We start from the raw sequence: 22,536 nt of genomic DNA, 5'->3' as shown, positions 1-22,536 counted from the left end.
TAGTCAAAACTGACTTCCTTTCATGAATCTGGGTATTTCATGTAGACTTACACTTGAATGCCATTATATTTACAGCAATTTTAACTAATAATAATGTTAAAGTTAGGGATTTTGCCTTATTTTGAGTGGTTTACAAATATTTTACTGGTAGATGGGTAAATTAAAATTTTGCATTGTTTGATTTGCACATACTCATTTCTCAAACCTTTTTGAACATTTTCCAGATATCATTGACAACTGTAATCTCATTACAGAGGACTGTCGCACAAAGGTAATTTAAAACAGAAGTTCTCCACCACACTGCTTTGAGAGTGAATTTTAGAAGTAATGCTGCTGCTGAGCCTAGGGAGGTCCTGTGCAAGGCCCCGAACAACAGCTGATGGGCATGATCACAATCGTAGCCTAGCGCAGCTGAGGGACCTCAGAGAAGCCAGCCGAATATTGCTGCTGCTTCTTTCTGTGGCTTGTAATTTGCGCTCCAGGAGATGCTCACCACGCAAGACCTAAAGAGGTCTCATGGACAATTAGATGCTAATGAGCTGCGCTTGGTAAGGGAATGGCGTGGGAGGCTCTTTGCCGCTCTCCCAGGCCGCACTCACAATTGTTAATGTCAGCGCTTGTAGGCGCAGCTCTACTGGAGCCCCAGGAGCTGCGCTGTTGTGTTTACTGTATTCCTGCTTTTTATGGTAATCTACAGACTGCTCTAGAGAGCCTAGAGAAATCTAGACACACCAGCTCTAATGTCAAAGAGCTGAGTCAGAAAACTGGGGCTCTCAGCAGAGGCTGGCTTTCTATAGAGGCAGACTCAGTTCGATGACATCAGAGGGTGGACTCATATCCCAGTGCTGGACTCTCTTACAGCGTGTTTAGAAAGGGCGTTCACTAGTAAGTCTACCAACGCCCCTTTGTTTCCTGTATTCATTATCAATTCCTACTGTTATGAAAGGTTGTATTATTTGTTTTGTACTTTGCATAGAATTGTCATGAAGTATAGGTAAATCCTCAATTTAGGCCACTTGTTAAGTAACCATCACTTAGTAATAGAAATTCCAATCCCAATAACCATTGTAAGTCAGAGATTCCCTATGTTAAGACTACTTACTGATTTTTGTGAATATATGCCTTTATATGTTTATACACATCTTAAGTAAATATTGTATATAATGTACTTATTTAAAATACTAGGGATATGTACCAAAACCACAGAAGCAGAATAGAATAGAGCATAGCAGAGCAGAACAGAACAGGAGTTAGAAGGGACCTTGGAAGATCTTCTATTCTAACCCCTGTTCAGGCAGGAAACCTATAACATTTCAGACGAATGGTTAACAGATTGAGAGAGTTGGAAGGGACCTTGTAAGTAATCTAGTCCCTCCCCCGCCCACCCAGGAGACCATATACCATTTCTGACAAATGGCAGTCCAATCTCTTCTTGAAAGTCTCCAGTGATTAAGCTCCCACAACTTCTGAAGGCAAACTGTTTCATTGGTTGAATATTCTCACTGTCAGAAAATTTCTCCTTATTTCTAGGTTAAATCTCTCCTTGATCAGTTTCCATCCATTATTTCTTGTCTGGCCTTCAGGTGCCTTTGAAAATAGCTTCACCCCTTCCTCTCTATGGCAGCCCCTCAAACATTGGAACATTGCTATCATGTCTCCCCTGAGCTTTCTCTTCTCTAGCCATGCCAAGTTCCTGTAACTATTCTTCATATGTTTTAGTCTCCATCCCTAATCATCCTGGTTGCTCTTCTCTGCACTTTTTCTAGAGTCTCAACATCTTTTTTATAATGTAGTGACCAAAACTGGATGTAGTATTCTAGGTGTGGTCTTACTAAGGCTTTATAGAATGATATTAGTACCTCACTAGATCTTGATTGTATCCCCCTGTTAATGCAATTTAGGATTGCATTGGCTTTTTTGGCTGCCACTGTACACTGCTGGTTCATATTTAGCTGGTTGTCCAGGTTAAATCTCCCCTTGTTCAGTTTCCATCCATTATTCCTTGTCTGCCCTACAGGTACTTTAGAAAATAGCTTGACCCCTTCCTCCCTGTGGCAGCCCCTCAAATATTGGAAGACTGCTATCATGTCTCCCCTGGTCCTTCTCTTTACTAGACTAGCCAAGTCCAGTTCCTGCAACCCTTCATTGTATGTTTTAGCCTCCAGTCCCCTAATCATCCTGGTTGCTCTTCTCTGTACTTTTTCTAGAGTCTAAACATCTTTTTTATAATGTGATGAACAAAACTGGATACAGTACTCTCGGTGTGGTTTTAGGCTTTATAGAGTGGTATTAGTACCTCCCTTGATCTTGATTGTATCCCTCTGTTAATACAACTTAGGATTGCATTAGTTTTTTTGGTTGCTGCTGCACACTGCTGGCTCATATTTAGCTGGTTGTCCACTAAGACTCCAAGATCCCTCTCACAGTTACTGCTATTGAGCCTGGTTTCACCCAGTCTATATGTGTACTTTTGGTTTTTCTTGCCTAAGTGTAGGACTTTACTTTTCTCTACATTGAATTTCATTTTGTTAGATAGGGCTGAGTGTTCTGGTCTGTCAAGATCCATCTGGATCTTGAGCCTATCTTCTTGGGTGTTAGCTATTCCTGCCAGCTTAATATCATCTGCAAATTTGGTAAGTTACCCCTTCCCTCATCTAAGTAATTTATGATTTTTTTTTATTTTATTGGTTTTTAAAAACAAACATAAACAAACAAAACATAAAAACATCAAGCTGTCTTCCATAGGTGTACATATAGTGTGCCGGTTGGTTTACAAATTGTTTTGTTTTTCCGTTTCGTAGTTTTCAATTACAATTACATTGCATATGATCTCATATTGTCAATCAAAAATTAAATACCTTAGTATCATTATTAATCAATCATAATTTGCTTATTTTATTTTATAACAGTTCATATTATCATCCTAAATCTATCCTAAAATCATTTTGTAGATATAAGAAAAAAGTACATCTTTATATTTATTATTTTCTAAAAGTCTACGTATTTCATTACTGTATTTTATTGTCTAACCATTGATAGAAGAGATCCCAAATTTTATAAAATTGTTTATCCTCTTGTTCTCCAATTTCAAATGTCAATCTACTCATTTCAGCACATTCCAATATTTTCTTAATGATTTCCTCCTGTGATGGTATTTTCTCAGTTTTCCAGTTTTTAGCAAATACAATTCTAGCCGCTGTTAATACATTTACAATCAGGTATTTCAAGTCTTTACTATATATTTCAGGTAAAATTCCCAATAAAAATAACTCTGGTTTCAAGTCTATATATTTTTTGTCATTTTTTCCAACCACATGTGAATTTTAGTCCAGTATTTTTTAGCATCTGCATAAGTCCACCACATATGGTAATATGAGCCAGGTGTCTGATGATATTTCCAACATTTTTCGGATTTATTCTTGAACATTCTTGCTATTCTTGTCGGGGGGAAATGCCACCTGTAAAACATCTTATACAAATTTTCTTTATATGCTGTTGACATTGTCATTTTATAATTTTGAGACCACAATTTTTCCCATTTCTCTAAATCAATCCCATATCCAAAATTCTTCCCCCAAGCAATCATAGTTTTTTTAACTTGTTCTTCTTCTAGTTTAATTTCTAATAAATATCCGTACAATTTTTTAATCACCTTTTCATCAGTACCTGTCAAAATCTTATCTAAGTCAGTCAGTTTATCATAGAAACCTTCTGTTTTAAAATCTTTATCATACCTTGAATGTACTTGCGCATATGAAAACCAATTCATCTTTATACCTTGTTCCTCTAGATTTTGCATAGATTTACGTTCACCCTTTTCATTCAATATTTCACCATATCTAACTGTTTGTTCCTTTTTGTGTACTATAGGATAAGAAAATGCTTCAATAGTCGATAACCAGACTGGAATTTTCAAATAACATTGTCTTTTAATCTTCTCCCAGTTTAACCACAGATACTCCCATATATAATGTCTTCTAAAATACCCCTGTGTTTTAGTTCCTTTATACCATAAAAAAGCATGCCACCCCAACAACAAATCATGTCCTTCTAATGTCAACAATCTAGTATTTCTTAGTGTTATCCATTCCTTAACCCACATCAAATTTGTAGCTTGTAATACAACTCCCAATTAGGCAAACCAAATCCTCCTCTAATTCTAGCATTGTGCAAAAGTTTTAACTTTATTCTCGCTTTCTTACCTTGCCATATATATTTCAACACAATTTTATTTAAATCTTCAAAGTAGTCTTTTCCAAGCCTAATTGGAATTGTTTGAAACAAATGTAAAATTCTGGGTAGTATATTCATCTTGATTGTTGAAATTCTCCCTAATAGTGACAGTTGTAAATTTTCCCATTTCGCCAAATCTAGCGCTATCTGCTGTTTAAGTTTGATATAATTATTCTCTTTTAATGTACTACATCTTGCTGTCAAATATATCCCCAAGTACTTAATCTTATTCGTGACCTGAATTTTCAATAGGTCTGCCAGTTTTTCCTTTTGTCTTAATAGCATATTCTTTGTCAAGATCTTTGTCTTATCTTTATTTATTTTCAAACCAGCCACCTTTCCATATGTCTCTTTTCTATCAATTTTGATGCTGTTTCTAAAAGGTCTTCTAAGATGAAAACCAGATCATCTGCAAATGCTTGCAACTTAATTTCTTCCTTTTTGATTTTCATTCCTTTTATATTCTTTTCATCTCTAATATTTCTTTCTTTTTTGGTAAATTTTATTTGAGTTTTCACAAAGAAAAAAAATACAAATAAAACATCTTTTTGAAAGTAGCGTAATCCCGGGTTACATTTCTTGACAGACACAAATTCAGGTTCATGCTCATTTTTATATTCTATTCCATATCTTATTACTATTTTACATTTTCTCCGTAGCTTCTCCCCTCTTTTAATTTTCTCAATTTTATTTTACTTATCTCATCTTAATTCAAATCATTGTATTCATATTTTTTGTCTGTCCTGTTTTAATTATCTATTATCTTTTCTCATTAAACAAAATTTCTCCTGTAGTTACTGATTAGAGTATGACACCTTTATATCTTTTCCCTAAAGTTATAACACTCAATATAATACATAACTTCCATTCGGATTCTGCTTGGTACATTCTTAAACTACATTCTTAAATTCTTGAAAAAAAAAAAGAAAAAAATTATAAATGTATATAATTAAAACAACATTCCATTCCAATTCAATTCTATCATTAATATTAATATTCATTAAAGTCTTAACATCTTTAACATTACTTTTCAATTAAATATCATACTTCTATGGGAACAGTTATAAGCTTTCCATAGTTAATTCCCCCACTCCTCTTCACTTATATTTTATAAAACATTAACTAATTAAAATGTTCCCGTTCCTTCCTAATTCAATTTTCTCATTTATTTTATTTCACTTATTTTATTCACAAACATTTCACTAAGTTACACTAACTATTTTATCCCTCATTTTAATCATACGTTGTTTCCAATTTTCTAAAGTTATTTCTATTACTAATATAACAATACAATCTTATGTACCTTTACAGAATCTCTTTTTCAATTAGATTTTCACCCGTTATCTCTAAATAGGTCCTGTTTCTTTATATCTTGCTCCGGTCCTTTGTAACTTCTTTTCCTTTCCTTCTTCCCTCTCTTCTTCTCTCTCCCCTTTTTACCCCCTTGTCTCTCTACCTCTATTTCTCTCTTCTGTATTCCCCTTTTCTGTTGCTTTCCAGTATTATACTTATTTTTTGAATTATTTTTCTTCTTTGGTTGTTTTTTTAAGTCTTAAATTCTCCATCCTCTTTCCCCCTTTCCTTTTTCTTCCCCACATAAAATTACTTGTTCATTAAAGATGGCTTCTTCTTTGTCCCAGTCTTCTTGTTTTGCAGTCTTTTCTTGTTGTTTCTCATAGTTCCAAATCTCCATTTCTAAGAATTGAAAAACGAAGCCAAAAGAAACCTTCCCTTGTTGTGCATGTTCTTTGTACATTTTAAGTTCCATTTTCAATTTATCCAGAAGTGGTGCCATTGTATAAATTTTTAAACAACCACCCGATTGATTTTAGTTATTCAAATATAATAACCAAGAATCCAAAGATCACCAAATAATTCAAATACATACAAGCTGTTTCTTTTTTGCTCTTTTTTTCACTTTCTCTTCCTGGGGTTACTATTTAGTTGCAAAGTTTCAGTTAAAATATATCTTTTAGAAGTCTTGTTGAAGTTTTACTGTAGATTCTTTTTAATTCCAGGCAGTCTCCAGTCTCCTCCCTCTTCCAGATCCTGCCCTTATTCTTTTTCTCTCCCTTCCTGCTTATGAAAAAGAAAAATTTTAATGTCCAGAAATCTTTATTATCCCTTTGGCATTTTGTTTTATTTTCAGCTTAATTGCCTAGTGATGTCAAAGCGGATTTTTCCAATTTCTTATTTAAGTCTCTTAGTTGTCAGTATAGGGACGGAGAGAGAAGAAGAAAAAAAGCCAAACCTTTCCCTTTTCACTTTCCTTCGCTGCTTCCAACTCTTCTTTGGGGGCAATGTTATTTTTTGTAAGTTTAAATTCCAGGGTACCTTAGTTGTTGCTTTTACAATTTAACCCAGTCAGCCAAAACTTCCACTTCTTATCTTCCTCCTGCACATTCTTTTCCGGTCGAGTTCTTTGTGGTGGCCATTTCTGACCACCACTGCAACCGCCTTTAGGAAAGGGAGTAATGGCCAGCTGAGGAGTAGAGATGCGGCTCTCCTCCACCCTGCTGGCAGTCTCCCCCCTCTTCACCACATCTACAGGGTGGCTTAGCCCCGAAACCAGCCGGCTCGGGGCGCTCCAGTGGCAAGCCCAGACAGAAACCGCGCACGATCGCAGATTTCTGTCTGTTGCCGAAGCCCTTCAAACCTGAAGTCTCCTTCATCTCTAATATTTCTGTTTAGCAATTCCAAAGTTAACACAAACAACAAAGGTGATAGTGGGCACCCTTGTCTTGTTCCTTTTCTTATATTGATAGAGTCTGTCAGTTCTCCCTCTATCATTACCTTTGCCGTTTGCTTATAGTGTATAGCTTCTATTGCTTGAATAAATTTTCTAGCAAAACCCATCTGTTCCAACAGTAATAACATGAATCGCCAATTCACATTATCAAATGCCTTCTGTGCATCTAGAAATATCAGGGCCATTTCTTTTTCAGGATGTGCCTCATAGTATTCCAAGGTGTCCAAGATTACTCTCATATTGTCTTTAATTTGTCTCTTTGGCAGAAATCCATTTTGATCAGGATGGATAAAATTATTTAAATATTTTTTAAGTCTTTCTGCCAATATTGAAGCAAAGATTTTATAATCTGCATTTAATAGAGAAATAGGTCAATAGTTCTTAATTTGCAATGGGTTGGCCTCCTCTTTTGGAATAAGTGTAATATACGCTTCTGACCATGATTTAGGTATCTTCTTCTTTAACATAACTTCATTCATAACTTCTAGCAATGGAAGATTCAACGATTCTTATAACGTTTTATAAAATTCTGCCAGAAGCCCATCCGGGCCTGGTGCCTTTCCATTATTTTGCTTATTGAGTGCTTCAGTTAACTCCATCATCGTTATATTGCTTTCTAACATTTTTTCAGTCTCTTTAGATATCTGAGGTAAATTAGCATTCTGTAAGTACTGTTTAACTCTTTCCCCATCCCATAGAAGTCTCGAATGATTTCCTTCTTCTCTTTGCTACCATGGCAAACTTGGCCTTGGTCATCTATTAATTGCAACATTTTCCTTGATTCTTTCTCCTTTCTCAATTTGTATGCTAACCATCTACCTGTTGTTTGCGTCTTCAAAGTAGTTCTGTTTAGCACCTCTAATTTTCTGTGCTAATTCTTCTTTTTCTATTTGACCCATTTTGTATTTAATTATATCCATTTTTAGCTTGATGTCCTTCTTCTGTGGCATTTTCTGTAGCTCTTTTTCAAGTCTTTTATACTCATCCTTTAGGGCCTTAGAGGCTAGTCTTTTCATAGTATTCCTTTTCCTTGTATAGTCTATTATCAAGCCTCTAACATATGCCTTCATTGTATCCCATACATTCTGAATTGATGTATCTTCTTTTTTGTTTTCTCTAAAGAAAAAAGCCAATTCTTTCTCCATCCACTGTGTGAAGTCTTTTTCCTTTAAAATAGTATTATTTAACATCCATCTAGATCTTTTTTGTCCTTTCCATTTAATTGTCATTGGATTGTGATTTGCCCAGGTACTTGTTTCAATATTTATTTCTTGAATGTTAGTTATTAATTCTGTTGACATCCATATCATATCTATTCTGGACCATGATAAGTGTCTATTTGAATAGAAGGTGTATTGTTTAGTTTTAGCATTTTCATGTATCTTTTAAGTTTATTTCATCTACCATTTTAAAAAAAGATTTAAGGAGAGTCTTTCTGTTTTGCTTTATTGTTTTCTGTGCTGTATAGTCCAATTTATTGTCTACAATTCCATTAAAATCTCCCATAATAACTATATTAGCATAGTCCAGTTCAATTATTTTCATATGTAATTTTTTGTAGAATTCTTCTTGCTTGTCATTCAGAGCATAAATTGCAATCAGGAGTGTTGTCATATTATTGTACATTATTTCCACCATTAGTATTCTTCCATCATCATCAGTATAGATCAATTTTGCTAGGGTGGTCTCTTTAATATATAAAACCACTCCTCTTTTCTTACATTGTGTCAAGGAAGTAAATATTTTCCCTAATTTTGGCTGTTCCAACAATCATTCATATTGTTTTTTAATATGTACTTCTTGTAGACAAATTATATCAAATTTTAATTTCTCTAATTTATGAAAGGTTTTCCTTCTTTTAACAGCTGAGTTACGTCCATTTATATTAATTGTAATCAATTTTTTCTCTTCTATGGTTATATTTTATAGTTAGGTTTAGCAGCTCTCGTAGATCTTAGTTCACGTTGTTCTTTGACTTCCACTTTTCCATCTACTGCACCTTCTTCTTTTTCAGTCGCCATCTGGCAGTCCTCTTGGAATTAAATTAGTGAGATCTCTTTTTCTGCCTCTTCCTTTTTCCCTCCATAAAATTCTGTATAAAATAATTCCGCTTTCTCAATTGAGTCAATTCTCTCTTCTTGCCATGTGAACATTAAACCTTCTGGAATCAGCAATCTATAATTCACCTCTTTTTAAAATAGCATTTTAGTCAGGAATCGGTATTCTCTTCTCATCTCTCTCACTCTTCTGGGTATTTGTTTCAAGACCACAATCTTCTTGTCTTTGTATTTCAATGTTTTCTCTCTTGCCACTTGCAATATTTGTGTTTTAATGGTTTTCTTTGTAAATCTAATGTGAACTTCTCTTGGTAGGCTATTTCTCATCGCATATCTTGTGAAAACTCGATATACCTCGTCTATTCCATCCATCATCTTCTCTTGAGTTATTTCCAAAGCTTCAGCCAGTATTTCTATCATTATCTCAGCTAGGTTTTGTCCTTTTTCTTCCTCTACGTTTTGAAATCTAAGATAGAATTCTGATCGATCCTTCTCCCATCTCAACATACCACTTTTATCTTGTTCAACCACTGTTAATCTATTATGAATATCTCCAATCTTCTTGTCTCTTTGTTTATCTTCTTCAATTTTTTGGAATCTCTCATCATACTTCAACATCATTTGTTGGATGTTCTCCACTTTTTCATCGGTTTTCCCTGTTCTTTGTTCAATGTTCCCTGTTCTTTGTTCAGTGTTCTCTGTTCTGTGTTCAATGTTCTCTGTTCTTTGTTCAATGTTCTCTATTTCTTTTCAATATTCTCTGATTTTGCTTGAATATTTTGAATTCCTTGCATAATCATCTGCAGAGTCACTTTTTCTTGTTCTTTTTTCTTGCTTTAACATTGTCTGTATTGAACGTTGTCCACCAGATGGTGGAGAGGAAGAAGTAGAAGTTGAAGAACCAGGAGCTGTAAATTTCCTACTCATTTTAAGCAAGTCAAAATCTTCAGGTTCTTCTAAATCTTAATCCAATTGTGAAGTAACCAATTATAGTTCAAGATAAAAATAGTAGAAAAAAGAAGCCCAATAATAAAAAAAAGAAAAGAAAAAAGAAGGGAGGACAAAATTTCTTCAGGTTCTTGTAAACCTTAATCCAACCAATAGTTAGATGAAGCAAAAGGCTTAAGAAGAAAAGGGGGAAAAAAGGAAAAGGAAAAATTCTTCAGGTTCTTCAACACCTTAATCCAATTGAAAGGTCTCAGATAGAAAAAAGTACATAAGAATAAACCAGAAAGGTATATGAAAAAAACAAAGATACCAGGAAAGAGGGAAAAAAAGGCTTTTAAGGCTTTCCCTTTAAAATAAAAAGCAAATGTAGAAATTGGACTTCCAAAGAAAAAAAGAAAAACAAAGACAAGCTCCAACAAAGCCAAAAACCAATATAGTTATTACAAAAAAATAAATAAATGAATGAATAAAAAGAAATACAATAAAGCTGGTAAGGAGGGATAGCACAACTTAGAAAAAGTAAAAAGAGCACACTGCACTTCGTTTAATTATCCAAGGCTCTTATTATAGCTCTCTTCTCCAAAAACTTATCACCTTTTTCCACCTAAGTTTCAACACCAGACTCCAGCTGTTGATAGAAACCCAGAAGAGCACCTGCAATAATACTCTCCCATGCTCTTTCCTCTATCTTATCAAATAGCAATGTCCTTGAAAAAGAGTCTCAGTTCTCTCTTTCTTAGCTTTGTCTGGTCACAGGGAAATAGAATATTTTCAAGTCTCTAGTTGGCAGTGTTACAAAGTTTCTTTGCTCTCACTTTCCCCCTTCTTTTCCGAGCAGGATATAATAAGAATTAATAAAAAAAAGAAAAAGATATTTAAGAAAAATGAAATAACTAAAGGAAGCCTCTAGCCTAAAATATCACAAAATCGAAAAGGAGAAGAAAAAAATAGATATAAACGAAAAAACCAGTCCAGTTTTAAAATACAAGATCATATATAGAAGATCCAGCAATGAGAAAAAACAAACAAACATTATTTTGACATTTCTGTTTAAAATTGCCGCTTAATCACTTCTGTCAAAACTTTTACAGATTCATTCTTTTCCTTAGGGCATCCTTTCAGATCTTAGAATAAAAAAAAGTTCTCACCAAACCAGCACACTCTTTCTGTTCTCTTCCGTTTCGGAGCTGTCCCAACTTCAGCAGCTTTAATGGCTGCCTCTTTGCCGCTGGCAAGAAGAGCTTCTCCTGGATCTACCAGGGACTTTGCAGTATCCCTGGGATCGACAGGATGCGCTCTTCACTTTCACCGTCTCTTCAGGACGGTTTAGATCCGATAGGACTGTCCAGGAGCAAAGATATCAGCAGCGATCTCAGACCTCCAAGATCGCATGCCATATCGTCGTGACGCCAGCTCCGCCCTCTCCAGTAATTTATGAATGTATTGAAGAGTACAGGGCCTAAGATGGAACCTTGCAGCACTCCACTGCTTATTTCCTGTAGACGTAGACCCATTAAGAACTACTCGTTGAGTACGGTTTGTCAGCCAGTTGCAAATCCATCTGGTGGTGATGCTATCTATCCCACTTTTTTCTAGCCTTACAAGAAGTGGTCTTCTTTGTCAAATGCTTTGCTGAAGTTAAAGTATATTATGTCCACAGTATTTCGCTGTGGTTGTCCAATCTCTTCTTAAAAACTTTCAGTGTTGGAGCATTCACAACTTCTGGAGGCAAGTTGCTCCACTGATTAATTATTCTCCTTAGTTCTAGATTGTTTCTCTCTTGAATTAGTTTCCACTCATTGCTTCTTGTCCTGCCCTTAGGTGCTTTGGAAAATAACTTGACTCCCTCTTCTTTATGTTTAGTTTATACAGTTAGAATAAAAAAGCGATATTGCAGAGATAAATAGCAACTAATTGTTTTTCTTTCTAGTTATTCCAGCTAAAAGAAATATATTATGCTATTGAAATTGATCCTAGTCTTACAGTGGAAGAGAAGTATCCATATATGGTTGAGTGGTGAGTTTGTGAAAAGTGATTTGTTTACTGTTAAAAGGTTAAAGTTTGCAACTGAATAATTAAACAGTTGTTGATAAGAGCACCCACTTATTGTGTCTTGATAATATACATGACCTATTTTAAGTCCACCATTTGTGCACCTAAAATAAATTTGTCAAGAAACTTGACAAATTATTGCTTTAAGTTATTGCCTCTTACTCTTTCTAGCATCCTTTAAGTAACAGTTTCATTGGTGTCCTCTGATATCCATTGAAAATGTATAATGCCATCCAACATAATTTTACACATACAGTACAGTATTTAGGAAAAATAAACATATAAGGTACAGTTTTTGAGAAGTAAAATCACCTTCCAAATATAATGATAGAATAAATTTCCCTCCATTTATTTCAACCTTAGATCTCATCAGCCCTAGACAGTATATCCAATAGTAGAATGGTAGAATATCTTCCAGAGATCAGGCTTTCTTCAATTATTGTCCTTGCCTTTCGGATTAATGATTAATGCTAATCATTTTTGTCTCTATTTTTTGCTTCTCCATTAGATTGCTTTATCTTAAACTGTCATTGTTGCACCAGATATAAAGATTGTCAAACACATATCAAAGAGTGGCTTTCAGAAGTCTATTTATATTATTTTTCTTATGGACAGAAAGCCCCAAGGAAGACCCAGTTTGATATAGTAGTTAAGGAACTAGATTAGAAATTGGGAAGGCATGAGTTATAGCTTTATTTTAAGACATAAAACCAGTTAAATGACCTTCGGCCAGTCACTCTCTTTCAGCCTTCGAAAAAAAGCAATGGCAGGCTGCTTCTGAAAATGACTAATCCAGGTGGTCACCGGGAGTCAAGACTGATTCAAAGGTGCACATGCACACACCCAGAAGAAATATTCTGCCTATAAGAAAAGAAACTTTTTAATGTTTTATTTTTAATTGTAGGTACAACAAATCCCATGCATTGCTTATTGAACAAGGATTACAGAAGGAAAAACTTGCTGAAATTGTGAGAGAGTCTGATGTTATGCTGAAGTAAGCATCTATTTCTGTAATCATAAAACATCAGAAATAAAAAATTGTATGAAATGTTATATGTTCATTTATTCTTCACTGTGGACTTACTGGTACTTAATGGTGATGAGAAAAGTGCTTCAATTTAATTGCCTTTCCCATTGTAATTCTTGTATAGCACATATTGAGCTTCTTACCATGTCAGCACACTAAAAATGTTCCATATCACAATGTTGCATTGTTGGTTTGTTATGTAATGATAAATGAGGATTTGGCTATATTTGAAAATAATGCTTTATGAGAATTAACCACTTTTTACTTGTTATTCACTTTTTACAGTTATGTAATATAGAAGTTTCTATTTCTTCAAAGTTTATTTTTCACTTGTATCGCAATCATCTGAAAGTCTAATCCTTACGAACCATTACTGATCTAATAGTAGTACTGCATCTTTTAAAAATTGGAAATTTTCCCCCCTTCATTGGGGCATTCAAGAATTTGATTATCTGCTTTTTACCCTACTTCAACAAGACTGTAGCCATGTTTAGTTTAGTTTAGTTTACTTTATTGTCATTATACCTCGTACAACAAAATTAAATACCATCTTCAGTGTATATTATGACTATGAAAAATAAACACAAACACACATCCTTCACATTCTATACATTGAATTGAAAACCCCTGATATTGCATTAATATTGCACTATACAGTAGAATTCAGTAGAGTTACTGCCCTAGGATAAAGCTGTTTTTCAGCCTGTTTGTCCTTGTTTTTATTATCCTGTACTGTCTGCCAGATGGTAATAGTTCAAAAAAGAAGGGTGCCCAGGATGAGATGGATCTTTGAGAATGTTTTGAAGTTTCTTAAGGCAGTGAGAGCTGTAAAGGTCTTCCAAAGAGGGGAGAGGGCAACTAATGATCTTCTGGGCAATGATGTTAACCTTCTGGAGTGCTTGCCACTGTGCAATTGGCAAACCATATACAGGTGTAGTAAGTTAAGATACTCTCTATGGTGCAGTGGTAGAAGGTCACCAGCAGTTTTTCATTCAGTTGTTGTTTTCTGAGAAGTCCCAGGTAGTATAATCTCTGCTGGGCCCTTTTGACCAGTGCTGCAATGTGAGCACCCCAGGTCAGGACATCTTTTATGATAACACCCAGAAACTTACAACTGGCCACTTGCTCCACTCGGTCTCCATTGATAAGCAAGGGCTGGATGTCTGATCTGTTCCTTCTATAGTCCACTATAAGCTCCTTGGTCTTATTGGTGTTGAGGATCAAGTTATTGTCTCCACACCACAAAGGCAACCGGTCCAACTCATCTCTGTAGACAGACTCATCCCCCCCGGAGATGAGTCCCACCACTATTGTATCATCAGCAAATTTAGTAATAGTATTACTTAGCATGAGCAGGAATGCAGTCATGCACATAAAGAGTATAGAGTAAGGGACTCAACACGCGGTGTACCAGTGGCTGAAGAGGTATGATTATCTAATCTGACCCTCTGTGAGCAGCCAGACAGGAAATCCATAATTCCAACGGAGATTGAATAAGAAAATCCAAGGTCCAGAAGTTTAGACATTAGTCTGTGTTCTTTCTAAGTGTTGCACTATTATTGCATGTACTCAGATCCAAGGAATAGGAAAGCAGATATTGCACAAGAAAGGTTTTGTTTTTTTCTTTCTCTATTTTATCTTATTTCTATAAGAAAGGTGCAGAAGATCCATTCTGAATTTCTGGGATTTCTGTTTCACCCTTTTCAAAGATGGTTTTTTCCCCTTGAGTCACTTATATAGCAAAATAAAAATGAGTATCTGTACAAACAGAAATCAGACTAGAATGATCAAACAAAGCAAATTTTTCAACTGGTTTCCAAAATAATCCACAGGTCATTTCTTTTAAAAATAAAATATTCTTAAAATATTGAATCCTTGGCTTCATAACTAATAAGATGCCAGTTACTACTATCTTGTTTATTCTGAAACTGAGAATAGGAGTTATTCAATACTTATTTCAGAAAAAAAAATACTGTCAGATTTTAATTCAATTTTTTACAAATAACTATCCTGTTTTACAGAGAGGGGTATGAATTTTTTTTTGACAAACTTCATGAACACAGTGTCCCAGTATTTATATTTTCTGCTGGGATTGGAGACATCCTGGAACAGATTATTCACCAAGCAGGTGTCTACCATTCCAATATCAAAGTAGTTTCCAACTTTATGGATTTTGATGATAATGTGAGTATGAAAATGTCAAATACAAAGTGCAATTGTAGATTACATTATCATTTACTAAGGTATATAAGAATCTTTCAAAACATATAAAAATGTTACATATTTCCAATTTAGAGTTATATGCTTCAGTTGATAGGGTCAGTATTCTTAGAATATATTAATTTGTTTGCAAATTTGTTAAAATCAGGTTGAGGGGAACTAAAACTCTCCTTAATCTCTTAGAAGCTTTTTGACACAGTAAATACTGTTTTTCTTCTTAACCACTCTGTCAATTGGGAAAGATAGTGTAGTGGTTCTTTCTGAGGTGGTAGTTCCAGTCTGGATAGGGAGAGTTATCTTCTCAGAAATCTCTACTTTGTGGAATGTCTTGGGACTCTCTACTCTCACTCAGTTTTAATGTCTTCTTAAAAACCAAATTGAACTCTCCTATTCAAATGTGGTTTGCCATATGGAGGTAACCTGGATACACAGCTCCTACTTGTTTAGCATATAAAAACTGCAGTTTAGAGGGTTTTTATATGGTTATATATTTTTCTATCCAATTGCAGCCATTCTTGTCTTGGGAGGCTCTGCTTACATTTATTTATTTATTATATCCCACCTTTATTATTTTTACAAACAACTCAGGGTGTTATTTGTAACATCTTGTCAAGGCAAACATATCCAATCCACCTTTCTCTTCCTATTTTCCCCACAACCACAACCCTGTTGAGGTGGGTTGGGCTGAAAGAGAGTTACTGTTGCAAGGATACCTAGCTGGCTTTCATGATTAAACTCATGGTCTCCCACTTTTTAGTTTGGTGCCTTAATCACTAGACCAAACTAACTCTGATGTATCCATGCCTTTTTCTTTCCTCCCATCCGGATTAGTGCAAAGTGTTCTACATGTGATTGCCTTTGAAGCTACAGCTGATACAAAATCCGGGGGCTTTCTCATTAATGGATATATGTCAGCTCTTCCAGATCAAGGAACAGACTCCATATGACCACCAGAACTATAAAATAACAAAATTTTGCAAGTCTGCTTGGACTTCCTTCCTTTCTGTCAGGCACAAATAACCAGGAAGAGGAGTTTAGTTGAAAGGACTTTGGATTTATTACATGCAACCTATACACAAAAATCTGGTCTATTAACAGTCAAGAAAAAGTGATCCTAGATAAAAATCAATGGAATTCAAGGGGACTGGACTTAGTTCTCTTGTAGAAGCATTGTGACTCCAAACTGGTGATGCATTTGACCTTACCCTTGGACTATAAGAAGACCCTTCTTCTTATATCCCAGGGAGTTGTAGAGGAGGGGGAAGCTATTTGTTGCACTAAATTTCAAACATGTTTAGTGTGTGTTTTATCTGGTGTTCCCCTAATATCATTTGGATTCCCTTCTCCTAGGTTATCTCCATGATTCCCTAGAATATATATCCTTACATCCTCAGGTGACCTCATTGCTTTGGCAATTATATTTATTTCCAGTTTGCTTCTCAATAAGATAAAATGATGTTGTAGTTTTAAGGATATACATGATTCCACGTTATTTCAAGGACCTTCTTCTAACATTATCTGCCTGTCCAATCAGATTGAATTATGTAATCAATTTATTGAAGATCCTATCTATCTGATGGGTTTTCGAAATGTTTATCTTTGCTCACTGACTTCATACTCCGAAATTATTTCCTCATGGAAATTTAGTCTGCTCCTTCCTTTTTGGCTTTTAGGAGAGTAGTTAAGACCCATTTATTCCATCAAGTGCAGGAAAAAGACATGTAACTGAAGATATGAATTTTAAAGGGTCACATTTTTATTTTTTTAATAAATATAATTTTGATTTATTTTATGTTTAAATATATTAGACATAGGAGAGGAGAGTTGCTCAGTGATATTTCTGATTATTAGTTACACAGAATTTTTGGGAATCTGAAATATATATAAAAATAAATAAGATAGCCATTATCTAGGCTTCAATAGAAGTATTTTATTCTCAGTATTTGTGTGTGTGTGTGTGTGTGTGTGTGGATCTTTGGTTGTTGATCTTTGGTTTTCTCCTGCGTAAGATTCAAGTATCTAGGCAACGTTTTGATGAAGTCTCATTCATCATCTTCAGGCTTCTGTCTTCGGCTCTGTGCTTCTCAGAGTGATGTGAGCTTGCAGCTGCTTCTTCCTTTTAACTACTAGTGGGGGTTGACTTGATTGGGTGGGGGCTTGGCTGTGTTCTGATTGGGTGGGTGGGTGTTCTCATTGGTAGGGGTTTTGGCTGTGTTGTGATTGGTTGGGGGTTGGCCGTGTTCTGATTGGCTGGAGGCGTGTTCTGTTCAGGTGGGGGCTTGGTTGTGCTCAGGTTAGTCTTAATTGCTGGGGGATTTGAGCTGGTGAGCTGTGATCCTGCTGTTTGGCTTCGAGTTCATGGTTGTGCTGCATCTTCATAGTGGGTGTCAGTTCGCTTCATGTATGGCTCGGAGGGGTTTGAAGTGGGTAGTGATGCGGCTGCAGTGCGGCTTCTGGTCCGTGGTCATGTCTCATCTTCTGTGTGGGTGTGAGTCTGCTTTCTGCGTGGAAGTGTGATGGTGGCATCTTGTGTGGCCCTCATGGGTGTGGGTCTGGTGTCATTCTTCATGTTAGGTACTCGTCTGTTCATGAGGGCGGGTTTCCAAATGGCTGGTAGGTGGGAGGTGTCATCTCGTTTATTCATGCTGCGTGGGCGTTTTTCTATCTCTATGGCTTCTCTGATTATTCTGCTGTTGAAGTGTTCGGTTTTGGCGATAGTTCTGGTATTTTTAAAGTCAATCTCATGTCCTGTGGCTTTGAGGTGTTGGACCAGGGAAGAGGTCGGTTCTTCTTTTTTAATTGAGTTCTTATGTTCTTCGATGCGTGCACTTATTCTTCTGTTAGTTTGTCCAATGTAGGTGGTGGGGCAGGCAATGCAAGGGATTTTGTATACTCCTTGGTTTTCTAATTCAATTTTGTCTTTGGGGTTTCTTAGGATGGTGGATATTTTTCTGTTTGTGCAGAATGCTGTTTTAATGTTGTGTTTTTGGAGGATCTTGCTGATTTTGTCTGTAGTGCCTTTTATATATGGGAGGAGGGCTTTGCCGTTCTCTTGTTCTCTGTCCTGGATTTTGGTTGGGGTTTCTTTTTGGATTAGGTGGGTAATCTTCTTTCTTTGGAATCCATTGGCTGTTAGTACGTTGGTGAGAGTGTGTAGTTCGGTTTTTAGGTGTTGTTCGTCGGCTAAGCATTTTGTTCTGGAGATGAGTGTCTCGGCTACGGAATTGATCTGTGCTGGGTGGTGGTGTGAGAGTGCATGTAGATAGCGGTTAGTATGTGTTTTCTTCTGGTAGATGGTGTGTCCTAGGGAGCCATTGGATTTTTTGTATACCAAGACATCTAGGAAGGGAAGTTGATTGTTGGCTTCTGTTTCCATGGTGAATTGTATTTTGGGGTGTAGGCTGTTGAGGTGTGTGAGGAAGTTGTTCAGTTTTTCTTTCCTGTGTGGCCAGATTATGAAGGTGTCATCTACATATCTGAGCCAGAGTTTGGGTTTGTGATCGTATTTTTCTAGAGCTTGTGTTTCAAAGTGTTCCATGTAGAGGTTTGCGATGACAGGTGAGAGGGGTGATCCCATGAGTGCTCCTTCTATTTGTTTGTACAACAAAGCCCCCACCTGAACAGAACATGCCTCCAGCCAATCAGAACACGGCCAACCCCCAACCAATCACAACACAGCCAAACCCCCTACCAATGAGAACACACACACACCCAATCAAAACACAGCCAAGCCCCTACCCAATCAAGTCACACCCCCACTAGCAGTTAAAAGGAAGAAGCAGCTGCAAGCTCACATCACTCTGAGAAGCACAGAGCTGAAGACAGAAGCCTGAAGATGATGAATGAGACTTCATCGAAACGTTGCCTAGATACTTCGAATCTTACGCGGGAGAAAACCCGAACAACCAAAGATCCACATACAAATACCCACGAGAACCTCAGAAAACATATATATATAAAATGAAAATATGTTTAGAGTTTGTGGAAAGAGTAAATTGTCTTGGAAATATTCTAAAAGTATATATGTTATTACTTTTTTTGCCTGGTTACTTAGGAATAATTTCTGTCATCTTCAATAGGGCATATTGAAAGGATTTAAAGGAGAATTAATTCATGTTTACAACAAACATGATGGGGCATTGAAAAATACAGAGTACTTTAAACAATTAAAAGATAACAGCAATATCATATTACTTGGAGATTCTCAAGGAGACTTAACAATGGCAGATGGAGTGGCAAATGTTGAACATATTCTTAAGATTGGATATCTCAATGATAAAGTAAGTGTGTAAAAAATTCTCATGTTGATTGTCATGCATGTTTTGTTGAAAAAATATAGCTAAAATATACTAAATCCAATTGCAGCTTAGTTGGATGAGTCTATTTTCAAATTGAGTAAGTAAGTAAAATAATGCCATCTTCACAGGGTATTCAGACAACTTCCAAATCCTTATTTTGCTAGCAGCAGGTAATATTTATGTAGGAGGCCTTTAACAAGTTAGCTGAATTTTAAATAAACGTAATTCTTGACATATGATCATTTAGCAACCACTTGAAGTTGTAAATGGTGCTGAAAAAAATGGACTTATGATTGGTTCCTAGTTGTTGCAGTGTCCCCATAATCACATGGTCAAAATTTGAATGCTTGGAAATCCACCCATACTTATGATTACAGGAGTGCTTTAACTCATCTCACCTATGTCTTTTTGGCTGCCCTGCACTGTGGCACTCCTCAGCAACATGTCAGGTCTAGGGCTGAAATAGAGGCCTGAGTGTTCAACAATCTCAGCCAATTGCCACCAACCACAGGCCTCTATTTCAGTCACAACACTATCACTGCTGCTAGGATATATTGCCTCAAGCCCCACCCTGTGATTAACCATCCCAGTACCATAGCATAAATCCCTGTTGCCCCCACCTTCCTATGCTCTACAGAGTCTGCCATACTCAGTTGAACACTTTCTTCTAATGCTGATGAGGTACATCCAACTTGATCCTACAGGCAGCTGCAGGCCATGTCATGCCTTCTTCCCGAGGCTGGCTCTTTGATCCTTTCTGGAAGATCAGTCACAAACGCTTCAAGCAGCTGTTCTTCCTGAGGAGACTGCAAGGAAATAGCCCTCCAGCATATCTAGAGCTTGGGGAAATAGCCATTTTGCCCAAATAGCAGTCAGCATCTTTGGAAGGACACTAAATTCACATATTGTTCTAGTTACATTTGGAAATTACTTCTTAAGTTCTTTTTAGCAATTAGAAATCTTTGAATCAAAAAATTGGACACTACTTGGTGAATTTACCTTCAATCCTTAATGAAAAAAAATCACGTTTAAAGAACTTTTAAAAATGGAATAAACAATAAAAGGATGAATAAAACTTTGATTTTAAAAAATTACAAACAGTAAGATATAAGATTGAAATAAGATTATAAAGAATCTTCAATGTGGGAAAAAGCTTTTGATTTAGTTTAGTTTAGTTTATTGTCATTGTACCTCGAACAAAATTAAATGCTATCTTCAGTGTACATCATACATAAGAAAACTATAAAAATAAAACAAAAAAATACATCTTTCACATTCTATACAATTAAACTGGAACTTCTGATACTGCATTAGTATTACACTAATACTGATTTTATAATATTATCATAATACTAGTTATGATTTTTTTTTAAAGTAAGATTTTAAAAATTGGATACTAGACAGAACTAAAGATTGCAGTTAAAGAAGACAAAAGCTTGATTTACCATTATAAACTGTTACATTATTACAATTATAGTATGACAGGCTACAGGAACAATATGAAAAAAGATGTAACAGTATAAAAGAAACCACCGGATATTTTAAGAGTTAAAAGACATATGTAAACAAAACAAGAGAGTGACAAAAGTTTATTAAAAAGTCTTGTGAGAAGGAAAAGAAATCAAGCTCTGTTTTTTGTCCAATTTAAAGAAAAGGAGTTCAATTATATATATGAAATTAAAAGATCTTTCCACAACTTTTAAAATGTGAAAAAAAAACCTTTTAAAAAGCTCTATAGTTTAAAAATATCTGTATTTTCTCCCTAAACACAGCTATTTTGTTCAAATGTAATGCACAAATGAAAATGTGGAAAGATCTTTTAATTCAACTCCCTTTCTTTAAATTAGACAAAATAAAATTATTTCTAAATTTGGGCTGAAACTACACAATGTTTCATTTAAAACGAAAGAAAAAATAAACTACAAATAATTTCATTGCTCTTTAATTTGTGGCTTTAGATTTTAATCATCTAAACTAATAGAAGTATATTTATATTGTTACAGTTGACAAACGACAAAATGATGTGATTGCTTAACTCAAGCTCAATCTAATTTATATATGAATGGTTCTGAAATTTTCTTCATCAAACGTCTTGCATCTGTGCTTGCCCATTTCATTTTATTTAATTTTATTGAAGATACAATAGTAAAAATACAAACTGAAAAGAATAAAAAGTGAGAGTAGAAAGTACAGAAAAGAAAAAAGGAAAAGAGATAAATAGAAATAGAAAAAAATATACTGAAGAAATATATAAAGAATGTCAGTTTGGTTTTTCACATAATTTTTTTTCTTCACATTTTAAAATCTAGGTTGAAGAACTGCTGGAAAAATATATGGAGTCCTATGATATTGTTTTGGTGAAAGATGATTCTCTGGATGTGGCCAATTCAATCCTGCAAAAGATTTTGTAGTGTTATCATTGTTTTCTTTTAAAAGAACCCATTGGACAAATTTGCATGACCAGCTATGAAAACAATAATCCAATGCTACTTTCCATACTATTGCCATTTCATTTGAAAAATACTGTATTCCTCATTATATTGCTCCATGCTGTTGAAATATATTTCACTGTTTATTATTTCCCTATTTATTAATTCCAGTGGAAATATTGTTAATGATTACTGGAAAAAATATCTTTATTTCTGCACAATAAATGATATTTTCAGCATTTGTGGAATTGTTATAGAAAATAAGAGAAACATGATGGGTGTGATAATGATTAATCAATAAATATCAAATCTTTTGAGGTTCAGTAGTACAAATGTGTGTAAATCACTACATTTTGATAAAGCTCACTGCTTTGTAAATTGGAAATTGCAGTTGAATCTAAAAATTTTAAAGTCATATTGGCTTAAATAAGATTAATGAAGTAGATATTTTACAGTATTAACTAAAAAGTCATATTTAATAATACTGAAATTTGAAACACAATTCTACAGAAAGATATTTCAT

The 22,536-nt window shown here is 35.2% G+C and overlaps 1 protein-coding gene across 13 annotated transcripts in view; it reads left to right on the top strand.

Moving 5' to 3' along the window:
• NT5C3A (5'-nucleotidase, cytosolic IIIA) overlaps window positions 1-22,332 on the top strand; it is a 135,173-nt gene extending 112,841 nt beyond the window's left edge. For 10 of the 13 annotated variants that reach the window (XM_087917947.1, XM_087917944.1, XM_087917951.1 and 7 more), the window contains 6 exons: window positions 225-271; window positions 11,918-12,003; window positions 12,944-13,033; window positions 15,088-15,250; window positions 19,366-19,566; window positions 21,894-22,332. In XM_087917947.1, the coding sequence (XP_087774073.1) occupies window positions 225-271; window positions 11,918-12,003; window positions 12,944-13,033; window positions 15,088-15,250; window positions 19,366-19,566; window positions 21,894-21,995 (689 nt within the window). In that variant the 3' untranslated portion in view covers window positions 21,996-22,332. The remainder of the gene's footprint in view (window positions 1-224; window positions 272-11,917; window positions 12,004-12,943; window positions 13,034-15,087; window positions 15,251-19,365; window positions 19,567-21,893) is intronic. The other 3 variants (XM_087917950.1, XM_087917949.1, XM_087917948.1) reach the window with 1 other exon arrangement.
• The last annotated feature ends 204 nt before the right edge of the window (window positions 22,333-22,536 follow it).

The sequence above is a fragment of the Pseudonaja textilis genome, chromosome Z, assembly GCF_049901715.1.
Source record: "Pseudonaja textilis isolate UNSWEBS1 chromosome Z, rPseTex1.2, whole genome shotgun sequence".
NCBI lineage: Eukaryota > Metazoa > Chordata > Lepidosauria > Squamata > Elapidae > Pseudonaja > Pseudonaja textilis.
This window is presented reverse-complemented; position numbering and strand designations above follow the sequence as displayed.